The 12,343-nt window shown below is 54.1% G+C and overlaps 1 protein-coding gene across 13 annotated transcripts in view; it reads left to right on the forward strand.

Moving 5' to 3' along the window:
- Positions 1-12,343, forward strand: part of SYNGAP1 (synaptic Ras GTPase activating protein 1) — a 33,691-nt gene that overhangs the window by 7,016 nt on the left and 14,332 nt on the right. For 11 of the 13 annotated variants that reach the window (XR_004671946.3, XM_034961848.4, XM_055113472.2 and 8 more), the window contains 7 exons: positions 5,138-5,229; positions 5,680-5,801; positions 8,166-8,319; positions 8,529-8,627; positions 10,689-11,312; positions 11,440-11,584; positions 11,796-11,940. Coding sequence is in view for 12 of the 13 variants with exons in the window: in XM_034961848.4 (XP_034817739.1) it covers positions 5,138-5,229; positions 5,680-5,801; positions 8,166-8,319; positions 8,529-8,627; positions 10,689-11,312; positions 11,440-11,584; positions 11,796-11,940 (1,381 nt within the window). In the remaining variant the exon portion in view is untranslated. Of the gene's footprint in view, positions 1-957; positions 1,112-3,385; positions 5,006-5,137; positions 5,230-5,679; positions 5,802-8,165; positions 8,320-8,528; positions 8,628-10,688; positions 11,313-11,439; positions 11,585-11,795; positions 11,941-12,343 lie in introns of those variants that run through there. The other 2 variants (XM_055113475.2, XM_055113473.2) reach the window with 2 other exon arrangements.

The following is a 12,343-nucleotide window of genomic DNA, read 5'->3' on the forward strand; positions in this document are numbered from 1 at the left end:
GGGTGGTCAGGGATGTGTGTCATTGTCATGGAAACCCCATACCATCGGGGTGTGTGGGTAGCACATCTCTGTGAGGCAAAGTCAGGTGGTGGTGGAGTGTATACAGAGAATGTGTGTGATGTCTGTCACATCTGTGTGTATATGTGTGTATGTCATGTTCATGTCTGGGGAAGATGTGTGTGTTTGTGTGCATGTGTGTACACCTGCGTTTCCAGGCCAGAATGGTCACATGCTCACAGAGCATGTTTATCATGTGTCCTGTGGTTGGCAGATCTGCCCACTTATTCCCCATCTTTCTCCTTATCCTGAGTCCTCAGGGTCTAGGGGTCTCTGGCGGGGGTCTCCCGTGTGTTTTGGGTGGGGACACCGTGTGTGTTTGGAGTTGAGGTGGCATGTGGAGGTTGCTGTATTGGGGTTCAGTAGGGGCTGGGAGGGGTTCCAGGGGCATATGTATTTGGGGGGAGGGCTTAGTGAAAGTTGATAGGGGGTGAACGTTTAGGGTCTTCAGGCAGACATGGAATGTGTAAAGGGCATGGAGGATGTGCAGTGGACATAGGGGTCGTTGGGACCTTGGGGACTTGGCAATGCAAAGGTGTTTGCTGAGGCTGTGGACTCTCCAGCCCGGGAGAGGTCGCCGGACCTTTGAGGGGCATTGGAATCCTGGGCTCCTCCTCTGCTGGGTGGAGCCGCGAACCCTCGTTCTCTCCGCGGTTTTGTGTGTGTGGGGGGGGTCCTGCTCAGGAAGGGATGGTGGGTGGCCTGGTTTGTTTTGGGGGTCTCCTTGCCCCCCTCCCCCGTTTCTCTCGCGCTGTCTCCGGGCGACGGGGCTCGTGACAGAGGCGGCCACGGCAGCAGCGGTCGCCTAGCAACGGCGGCGGGGCCCGGGCAACGGCGGCAGCGGCGGGAGCGGCGGCGGAGGGAGCCGTTCCCGCGGCCGTCACCGCGCGGCCGTCCCGGCCGTCCCGGGCCCCGCCACCGCCCCCACCGCGCCGGGCGGCGCGAGCCGGGCCGTACCGCCCCCTCTCCCTCCGCACCCCGCCCTTCCCCCGCGCAGGGGCGGGGCCCCTCCCCCACCGGGGACACCCCTGACCCCCCCGGGGGGCGGTGCGAGGTAAGGGCGGGGCCGGGCGGACTAGGAGCGCGCGTAGAGGGGGGGGCGCCGCGCGCGTGGGGCGGGGGCGCGCGTGTGCGTGGGCGCGGGGAGGGGGGTGGGGAAGCCGCGGTGGCGGCGGCGGCGGCGGCAGCTGCTCCCTCCGCATGTTCTCGCTGCATCTTCCGAGTGGGGGGAGTTATGGTAACCGGAGGGGGACAGCGGAGGACGGGAGGGTCGGGGACCGGCCTCGTGCGGACAGGGTCTTGAGCACGCGGGGGCGGCCGGTGTGTGTGGGATCTTGGAGCCCCTGGTGGAAGGGGCAGCCCGTGTGTCCGCGTGTGTGTTCGTGCCCATGCTCGTGTCTCCTGTGTGTCGGTGCCATGTGCACACGGGGGCCCAGTTCCTCGTGCACACATGTGCAGCCAGCCTTGTGCAAGTGTGTCCTGTCTTATCTTGCCTCTGCCTGTTTCCTGCCTAGGGGGCTGTTGGGCCAGCCACGGGCTTGTGGGGCAGTCGGCGGCCTTGCTGGTCCATGTCACCTCTGACCCTGAGCATGCATATCCCTGGCTGGGGCTCACCTCCTGTCAGCCTTCTGTGTGTGGGAATGTGTGGCCCTATGAGCAGGATTTTCTGTGTCCCTGGTGGCAGGTGTGTGTCTTTGCATGTGTGTTCCAGCACTGGCCTGAGTATCTGTGTCAATCCCAGCATGGGTGTCCAGGGCGTGTCTGGATGTGGGTGGTGTGGCTGGGGGGAGTAAGTGTGTGAATGTGTTCCTTGGAATTCTACTGTGTATGAAACACCTTTGGGCTGGGCAGGTGTAAGCCCTGCTTGGTCAGTAAGTGGGGACAGAAAAGCTCAAAAAGGGAAGAAATGGGGTAAAGAGGAAAAGTGGGGAGGGGATAGGAGAGAAGGAATGAGAGAGGCTTGAAGAGGAGAGTAGAGAGCAGCAGGCCAGGGAGAAAGAATAGCTGGAGAATGGGAATGTGGGAGAAAGCCAAGCCAGACTTAGAAGAGAGAACAGGGGATAAGAGCTTAAGATGGGGAACTGGATAGAGATGGTGGGAGAAGGGGTCTGGGAGCTGGGGAGGCAGTGGGGAGGAGAGAGTCAGGCCTTCTGGTAAAGTGATCTCTGAAAGAAGAAAGGGAAGAAGATGGGAGAAGGCACTGGATTCTTGTAGGCCTTGTAGGATCAGGCTTGGTTTTGGATTAGGGAAGGCCACTCAGGCATACGGGCTGGCTCACAGGCCTGTCATAGCAGGGACTGTCATTAGAGGTTCATATCCCCAGCACAGAGCTCTGTCTCCCATTTCTCTGCTCTGTGTCCAACCCTGTTCTTCGCCCTTCTCTGGCAACCTCCCTCCCCTGGCTCCCCTTGAGAGCTGCCAGCTGGGTGTGGAGAGGAAGAAAGGCCAAAGGGAAGGTTAGGGATTTGGAGGGCAGGGGGAGATTCTGTGGGTGATGGCAAGATTAGAGATGTTGGAGGGGCAGGAGTCCAAGCCCTTGCTGTGTGTGTGAGAGTGCCATTGTGTGTGTACACAGGGTGTGTACATGTGTGGGTGTGTGCACAATGCCTGTGTTACGGGTTTGTGTAGGTGGCTGTTATGTGTGTGCATGCGTGTACACATCGTGCAGGCATGGGACATGGAGACCCAGGATCACAGTTTGTGCTTTTCAGGTTTGCTGTGTGTGTGTGTACACGGGTGTGTGTTGTTTTCTCTGTACATGTCACTGCATGCAGCATTAATAACAGGATGTTCTGTGTTTCTGTCACTCTGCCCCCCTTTCCTCTGTGTTTCTGCTATTCTTTTCCTGCGGCAACAAAAGTGTTTAATAAGCATATGTGTATGTGGCCTCTGTGTACCTGTGACTTATGAGTGAGTTCATGGATCTTAGTTCTTGGTAATATGTGTAAGGTTATATTACTTCCAAGAACCAAGCAAGCCAATTAGCAAATTTGTTCTTCTGTTAATGCTTTAGTTCCAAAGCAGAATTTTAATGCATTTAAAGTTAGACTTTATGCCTTTATTAGATGAGCTTGCACATGAAAATAATGGCTGAGCTCGGTTCCCTGAAATGAGAGTGAGGCAGCCATACCTGAGAAATGCAGAAAAAATGTTACTAGGGAAGAGATATCCTGAACCATTGGATGCATTGCTTAGTGTGTACCAGAAGGATAATTAACACATTTGCTCCTGGTTTTTCTTTACTCTGGTGGCAATCTCGGATGCCTGTGTTAGAGTGAGAGAAGGGCTGGGGGAGGAAAGGGGGTTGGCCTGAGACAGAGTGGATGTGGTTGTACTTTTCACGTGAATGAAAGGATGTTTGTGCTTCTGAGATATGGGGATACCTTTCTGTGGTCAGGATCATGGTGTACTCAAGCATGTATTTCAGGGGTTAAACTGGAATTCCCCTGCATGGGGATATGTGTGTCTTAGGGTTATAGGTCCATTTCTGTAGTGTGCTGTCCACATGATTGCCCAAGAGACTTGGGCCACAAAGTCCACACCAGCAGCTCTCATGTGGGTCACTGGGTTCAAGTATGTACTCCCTTGTTGCAGAGCTCACATATGTCAAAGCATGTATCCTGTGGGGTGTGTGGGCCTCAGGGTCTCAGAATGTGGATCCGTGCTATGCCCGTGCTCACAGTTGTCTGTATGTCTCAAAAGCACATAGATCCCCAGTTATTTTTCTGTATTGTGGTTCTCATATACACGTACCTCCACAGCTCAGTATATGTTTCTGTACTATACACCTGTTCCTGAGGGAGTGATAGGGTTCTCGTGTCATGGGGTCCACATTTTTGTATGCAAACCTCCTAACACCTGGGTTTTACAGGTAAAGGGAAGCTGGGGACTGATTCTAGGGCAATTTGCAGGCAATTTGCAATTCTGGAAGCAGACAGTGAAAATATAATTGTGGTCCTCCCTTGTTCTGTTCTGGAACCTAGAGGGTTAACAGGCAGCTCTTCCGGTCCACCCCCCTCCTTCCAGCCTGTAGCTTCTTGTTGCCGTGGAGATGGTGGCCCCGCCCCGATGCAGCACCTGCCCCCCCATTGGCTGCAGTGGTGACTGTGGGGCTGAGGGGGGAGCCCAGGCCTGGGCAGCCATTCTGGAGCTGGAGCCGGAGCTTGGCATCCCCCCACTTACATTCTCTTCCAGCCCCTCGGCCCCTCTAAATTCCCTTGCAGCCGAGCCTCAGCTTCCTTTTTCAGCGCTTGCCATCCCTCTAGGCTCTTGGCAGACTGAGCTGCATCCGCATTCACCTCCCCTCCTCCTCCTTTCCCTATCCTTACTTGGGAGTCCCCAGAACCCCCACTGCCCATCCTTCCTGCTCCCTGCCCATTCCCCTGCATTCTTTGCTTTTCCCCTCCCCCCCCCCGCCAACCTTCTGAGCCCCTGCCACTGCAGTGCACGTGGAACCGGCTCCTTCTCCCTTCCCCCCACCTGCCCCTTCCTTGGATTTTCTGTCCCCAGCTTCTCCCCCTGCTACTCTTCACAGGTCTCTTCCAAGACCTCCCCCTCCAGTCCAGGGAGGGGGTCATGGGAGGCAGCCCTGGCCCTCCAGACAGACAGGGGTTCCAGGAGGTGGGGGGCAGGTGGAAGATGTGCCCACCAGGGGGAAGAGGAAAGCTTGCCTATGGGCAATGACCTTTAACCCATCTTTCCCCCCAGCTAGCCCCTTCTGGGGTGGGTGGGCACCAGGGACCTAGCCTCCCTGGATCTTTGGTGTCCTTCATTACTGGGGTTTTACTGATCCTCTCAGCCATGCTCCCCTGCTGACTGCCAGCCCCAGTCATGGGCCTAAGGCCTCCCACCCCATCCCCCTCAGGGGGCTCCTGCTCAGGTTCCTTGCCCCCTCCTTCCCGCTGCCAGCCTCTCCGCCGTCGCTGCTCTTCCTGCTGCTTTCCGGGGGGTAGGTGAGGCCGGAGCTGAGGGGCAGAGGGAGGTGGGGGCATGCACTGGGGTCAGGGGTGGGAACCTGGGTTAACAGCTTCCCTTCTGGCCCCCTCCCCAACTTCCCTTCTGGCCATTTCCTCCCCTCCAGAATACCACTTGGGTCGCTCGAGGAGGAAGAGTGTCCCAGGGGGGAAGCAGTACAGCATGGAGGGTGCCCCTGCTGCGCCCTTCCGGCCCTCGGTGAGTGGTGCCTACCAGATGTGGCTCAGTTGGGCCCCCTCCCCTCCAGCCCCAACTGGGGCCCTAGGAGTCTGAGAAAGAGGGCAGGAGGGGGAGAGAGGGAGTGAGAGTGAGAAAAAGAGTGTGTGTCTGTGTGTGTCTCCCCACCTCTTTGGTTTCCCCCTTCTTGGCTCTGCCCCCCTGCTTCTGAGACCAGCCCTCCCACCTTCTCCAAGCTGTGTGTGTGTGTGTGTGTGTGTGTGTGTGTGTGTGTGTGTGTGTGTGTGCTTGCACTGTACCCATGGGAGCAAGGAAGGCAAACTGGTATTAGGGTTCCTATCCCCCTTTCCTCGCCTCTGGATACTTCCCTTTTCCCCATCCCACTTTCATCCAGGGGCTCTCTACCAGCTGAGGGATGAGTAGGTAGAACTGACCCTGCCCCAACCCACCCCATCCCCATTTCCCCCCCAGCAAGGCTTCCTGAGCCGACGGCTAAAAAGCTCCATCAAACGAACGAAGTCACAACCCAAACTTGACCGGACCAGCAGCTTTCGCCAGATCCTGCCTCGCTTCCGAAGTGCTGACCATGACCGGTACAGGGGCTGGAGCATGTGGGATGAGATTGATGTAATGTAGGGTCTCCTGTGTGAGATGCAGAGGGAGGGGGTTATCTGTGTGCAAAGGTTGAAGGATTCAACTCAAGTTGGTTGGGGGATGTCATGGCACAGGGGACAGAACAGAAAAGAACTAGAATAGGGATCTGTGAGCAGCAGGAGAGGGGTAGGGTGGCAGAGAGAAGACAGACAGAGAGGCTGGAAAGGGAATGAAGGTGAAGCCAAGGAGGGACTCCTCAGGGACTCCTCAGGCCAAGAAGGATGGGCTCTAGCCCAGGATCAAAGGAGCTGTACAGGAGGAGAGTGACCCTGGAGGAATGTTTAAGGAATGCAGGGAAGGGGTTGGTAGGTGAGTGAGCAATAGGCTGTAGGTGGAAGGGTGTCAGGGAAGGTCAGGAAATACAGGGGCAGCAGGTTGGAGTGGGGCTGGGGGTGGCTGAATGAATGGATGATGGCTAGGGCTCAAGGACCTCATCAGTGAGGGAAGAGACAGTATAGAGCATGGCAGAGAAGGGGAGGCTGGGACAGGTGTGCAGGGTGACAGAATGGGAAGCAACCCATGGACTGAGGCATGAAGAAGCAGCCAGCGGAGAAGTCCAGAAGGCACTGTCCCTGAGACCAGGCTGAAGGAGACCTCCACTGTTTGCCTTTGTTGCCTACCATTTGGGGTTCCTCTCTGGGTTTCCCCCTCACCCAGTCACTCCCCAGGGAGAACCATGCCCTCCCTTTCCCCCATGTCTGGCCACCCCCAGGATTGGGCAGGTAGGGAGGTTGGGATAAAGTGAGTCACACCTTTCCCTGCCCCCCTCCCATGTTGCCAGAGCTGGATTTGGGGCCGGCAGGGGGTGAGGGCATGGTATTCCTGGCCGCGGGGGCGGGGGGGGGGTCCGGGGGCCGGGGGAGCGTCGCGCTGACGGCAGCCAGAGCCTGCGATGACGGGGCTGCTATAAATAACTTCTTGGAGGCTCCCACACCCGAGCTCCCCTCCCGCTTTCCCACTGCTCTCTACTCTTCATCCCCTGCCCATCTCCATACCGCTTTTGTATTGCTATCCTACCCCTCATTATTCCATGCCCCCAGCCCCCTTTATCTTCTGCCCTCCTGCAGTGATTTTTTTGCATTCCATCCCCTCTTAGCCCTCACCTCGGTTCTCCCGGCCATCTCTCCAGTTGGCCCTCCTCCTCTTCTCCTGTCCTCTGTCTTGCTGCACATACCTTTGTCTCCCTCTTTCTTCTTCTTGCCCTACCTCCTCTTCTTCCCTAGTCCCTGTATTCTGTCTTTTATCCTCTTTGAGCTCTTTTCTGCCCACAGCTTTCTCCTATTTCTTATGCTTTTCCCTCACTCTTTCCCCTGCTTCTGCTAAAACTTGTCCTCTTATGCTGTGTTCATTCATTCTTTGAATCATTAAATGTTTATCAGGCACTAGCCGTGTGCCAGGCCCAGGCTAGACATATCTCTTCTCTGTGCCTTCACTTCTTTACTTCCACTTTTTCCTTTATACTGAGGCTCTGGTTTCTGGGGTTACCTGGAGGTACTACCTAGAAGTGCCCCAGGCCCACTTTGTTCTCTCCTTTTTTTTTTTTCTTTTCTGCCATGGTCCATTTCTGGGTTGAGATATTTCTAGATGTCCCCAGTCCTCGCAATCCCTTAGGTGTGAGATGGTGGGAGTTTCTTTTTTTTCCTTTTTTTTTAAAAAATAGAAATAGGGTCTCACTGTGTTGCCCAGACTGGTCTTGAACTCCTGGGCTCAAGTGACCCTCCCACCTTGGCCTTTGAAATGTTGGGATTACAGGCGTGAGCCACCAGGCCCAGCTGGAGCAGGGGAGTTCCTTAAAGGATTCTGATTTTTTTCACATCCCTCACGTCCTTCCTGATAGGCAGGGTTTCTTTCTGTGTCTGTTTGGGAAGGGTGTTCAGGGGGCCTTCTCTCCAAGTCTCCATCCTGGAACAGACTGATGATGCAGGGTACCTATGTGTCTAAGAAGAGTAGGGGGGCCAGGCGCGGTGGCTCATGCCTGTAATCCCAGCACTTTGGGAGGCTGAATCACTTGAGGTCAGGAGTTTGAGACCAGCCTGACCAACAGGGTGAAACCCCGTCTCAGCTAAAAATACAAAAAAAAAAAAAAAAAAAAAAAAAAAAATTAGCTGGGTATGCTGAGGCAGGAGAGATGCTTGAGCCCAGGAGGCAGAAGTTGCAGCAAGCCGAGATCACGCCACTGTACTCCAGCCTGGGCGACAGAACAAGACTCTGTCTCAAAAAAAAAAAAAAAAAAAAAAAAAAAAAAAAAAAAAGAAGAGTGGGAAGCCCTGATCCCTTCCTCTCCTGAACCTCCTGCCTGCCAGGGCCCGGCTGATGCAAAGCTTTAAGGAGTCACACTCTCATGAGTCCTTGCTGAGTCCTAGCAGTGCAGCTGAGGCACTGGAGCTCAACTTGGATGAAGATTCCATTATCAAGCCAGTGCACAGCTCCATCCTGGGCCAGGAGTTCTGTTTTGAGGTACTGGGTCTGGTGGGCTGGGGAGGGCCAAAGGACAGGGGTGATGGAAGGTGGGGGGCAGAGAGGTCTAGAGAAAGTGGCACAGGTGGGGACGTCAAGGAAACAGAAACTTCTGGGACTGGAGGAAAGGGTAGGCCAGGGAGGAAGAGAAGGTAGCAGAGTCTCCTCCCCTCTGTAGCCCTTTCCCTCAACTCCACACTCCTTTCTAGGTAACAACTTCATCAGGAACAAAATGCTTTGCCTGTCGGTCTGCGGCCGAAAGAGACAAATGGATTGAGAATCTGCAGCGGGCAGTAAAGCCCAACAAGGTATTGGGGAATAAAGGGGACACAACCTGTGCAGGGCAAAGGTTGCGCCAACACGGGAAGCTGGGGGCCTAGGGAGGAAAGTGAGTTAAAGGAGGAGAGGCTTGGGGAAGGAGAGGATTGAGGTACAGTGTATCTGGACAAGCAGGGGGAGACCCCCATTATTCTGAGTCCCCCATTTCTTTTCTCTTTCTGTACTGCTACCCTGCCTTACGATCTCTTTCCCTGCCATAGAAGTCGTAGACTTACAGAGTTGATGGGGCTCTGGAAATTCTTTAGTCTAGCTTCCCTGCAGGCAGGAATGCTTCACTAATACCCCACAGGACACATCAAATACACTTAGCCAAGTTTCTGTACCTTGGTTTCCTCTCTAAGACAGAGGGAACTGGTGGCAATGGGTTGGATTAAATGATCTCTAAGGTCCCTTTGGCACATAAATTCTATGAGTCTGTGTTCTTCCCAAAACTTCATGCTTCCAGTTCTGTCAGCTATTCTCTGTATCCCAGTTTCTAGCAAGCTTACAGTCCTAGTCACACTCCTCTGGGGGGAACTCTTGTGTCTTGATGTCCTTAAAGAACTCAACCCAAGATGCTGACATGATCTGACCTATGCAGAGTACAAACACCATGTTCCTTTTCAACACACTGCAATATCACCTGAGCCTTACCATTAGCTTGTGCTCAATTGTATCCTCCCAGGCCCTTACTCATTGTTTTTTTTTTTTTTTTTTTTTTGAGACAGAGTCTCACTCTGTCACCCAGGCTGGAGTGCAGTGGCGTGATCTTGGCTCACTGCAACCTCCGCCTCCTGGGTTTAAGCAATTCCTGTGCCTCAGCCTCCCCAGTAGCTGGGATTACAGGCATGCACCACCACACCCGACTAATTTTTGTATTTTTAGTAGAGACGAGGTTTCACCATGTTGGCCAGGCTAGTCTCAAACTCCTGACCTCAGGTTGTCTGCCTGCCTCAGCCTCCCAAAGTGCTAGGATTACAGGCATGAGCCACCACATCTGGCCAAGCTTTACCCATTCTATATGCAATTCTTTTTTCACAATTTCTGATAGTCTCTGCAGGACTTTCCAGTTCCCTTCAAATTCTACATTAATATTTTTGGCTTGTTATTCCAGCTTTTAAAATCTTTCCAATACTGTTTGTGTTGTCTAGTGTATGTCTACGCTTCTAGAGTAGCTTCCTGGGGCTGCTATAACAAACTGCTACAAACTGGGTCACGTAAAACAACAGAAATTTATTCTCTCACAGTTCAGGAGGTTGGAAGTCCAAAAGCAAGGTATCAGCAGGGCCACGCTCTCTTTGATGCTGTAGCAGGGAATCCTTCCTTGCCTCTTCCTAGCTTCCGGAGGTTTCCAGCAGTCCTTGGCATTCCTGGGCTTATAACTGCATCCGTCTAATTTCTGCCTCCATCTCCATGTAGCTGGCTTCCTTCTGTGTGTCTCTGTATCCTGTATCTCTGTGTCTCCAAATCTCCCTCTCCATATAAAGACACCAGTTTTTATAAGGTGGGTTAAGGGTCCACTCTAATTCAGTATGGCCTCTTTTTTTTGAGACGGAATATCGCTCTTGTTTCCCAGGCTGGAGTGCAATGGCATGAGCTCAGCTCACTGCAACCTCCACCTTCCAGGTTCAAGTGATTCTCCTGCCTCAGCCTCCTGAGTAGCTGGGATTACAGGCACGTGCCACTATGCCCAGCTAATTTTTTTTTGTATTTTTATTAGAGACGGGGTTTCACTATGTTGGCCAGGCTGGCTCGAACTCCTGACCTCAGGCAATCCACCCACCTCGGCCTCCCAAAGTGCTGGGATTACAGGAATGAGATACCATGGCTGGCCTCTTCTTAGTTTGATTACATTTGCAGGGATCCTGTTTCCAAATAAGATCACATTCACAGGTTCAGGGTAGACATGAGTTTTGGTGGGATACTATTCAACCCAGTACACCATCTCACCTTATGATTGCTGTCTGTATCCCACTTTCTTACTGTCTCTCCTCTTTTGGTGTCTCTCTGTCCCTTCCCCCTTTAACATCATGCCCACCCCACCATGCCAGGACAACAGCCGCCGGGTAGACAATGTGCTAAAGCTGTGGATCATAGAGGCCCGGGAGCTGCCCCCCAAGAAGCGGTACTACTGTGAGCTCTGCCTGGATGACATGCTGTATGCACGCACCACCTCCAAGCCCCGCTCTGCCTCTGGGGACACCGTCTTCTGGGGCGAGCACTTCGAGTTTAACAACCTGCCGGCTGTCCGTGCCCTGCGGCTGCATCTGTACCGTGACTCAGACAAAAAGCGCAAGAAGGACAAGGCAGGCTATGTCGGCCTGGTGACTGTGCCAGTGGCCACCCTGGCTGGGCGCCACTTCACAGAGCAGTGGTACCCTGTAACCCTGCCAACAGGCAGTGGGGGATCTGGGGGCATGGGTTCGGGAGGGGGAGGGGGCTCGGGGGGTGGCTCAGGGGGCAAGGGCAAAGGAGGTTGCCCGGCTGTGCGGCTGAAAGCACGTTACCAGACAATGAGCATCTTGCCCATGGAGCTATATAAAGAGTTTGCAGAGTATGTCACCAACCATTATCGGATGCTGTGTGCAGTCTTGGAGCCCGCCCTGAATGTCAAAGGCAAGGAGGAGGTTGCCAGTGCACTAGTTCACATCCTGCAGAGTACAGGCAAGGCCAAGGTGAGTGTTGTGCCCTCAGGGAAAGGTGACTTGGGAATGGGCACTTGCTTGGGGGTTAGTGAGGACAGGGCAAATTCACGAGATTGGGTTGTGCAGAGGCTGACACTTGGATTTTCCTGGGCCTCAGGACTTCCTTTCAGACATGGCCATGTCTGAGGTAGACCGGTTCATGGAACGGGAGCACCTCATATTCCGTGAGAACACGCTTGCCACTAAAGCCATAGAAGAGTATATGAGACTGATTGGTCAGAAATACCTCAAGGATGCCATTGGTATGGCCCACACTCAGGCCCTCTTCTTCCCAAACCTGCCAGATGTCCACCCCAGACCCCAAGTCCACCTTTCCACAGCTTGATACTTCCTAACCCAGACTCCTAGGACTCCGGCCTCCAACACCTGATTCTGAAATTTCCCCAACCCCGGCCACCCCCTTCCCTGCCCTTGGAAAGTGTGACCACACCCTCTTGTGCCCCCACCCCCCAGGAGAGTTCATCCGTGCTCTGTATGAATCTGAGGAAAACTGCGAGGTAGACCCTATCAAGTGCACAGCATCCAGTTTGGCAGAGCACCAGGCCAACCTGCGAATGTGCTGTGAGTTGGCCCTGTGCAAGGTGGTCAACTCCCACTGGTGAGACTGGGAACGCTGGGCTGGGGGGCCAGGGTCGGGGGAATTATGTGTTCATCTGTTCATCTATCTATCCATCCTCAAAGAGGACTGAGCACCATTTATGGGCAAAGCATTGTTCTAGGTGCTATAGAGCAAACAGGTGAAAGAGGCCTGGTCCCTGCCCTCAGAGGGCCTCCACCAGAATGGGGACAAATTAGAAGAAAAAAAAAAAAAAGCCACAGAGCCATAATGGTGTGTAAGTGCTGAGTAAGGGTCCCCCCAACCTCTGTGTGATAAGGTCAGAGAGAAGGCAGAGCTTTGAGATAAGTGGGGAAGAGGTGCCCCCTTGGGTAGGCTTTGAAGACTGGTTTAGGTTCTGATATATGGACAAAGTTGGCAAGAAAGACATTTCAGAAGAAGGCTG

Source organism: Pan paniscus, chromosome 5 (genome assembly GCF_029289425.2).
Source record: "Pan paniscus chromosome 5, NHGRI_mPanPan1-v2.0_pri, whole genome shotgun sequence".
In the NCBI taxonomy this organism is placed as follows: domain Eukaryota; kingdom Metazoa; phylum Chordata; class Mammalia; order Primates; family Hominidae; genus Pan; species Pan paniscus.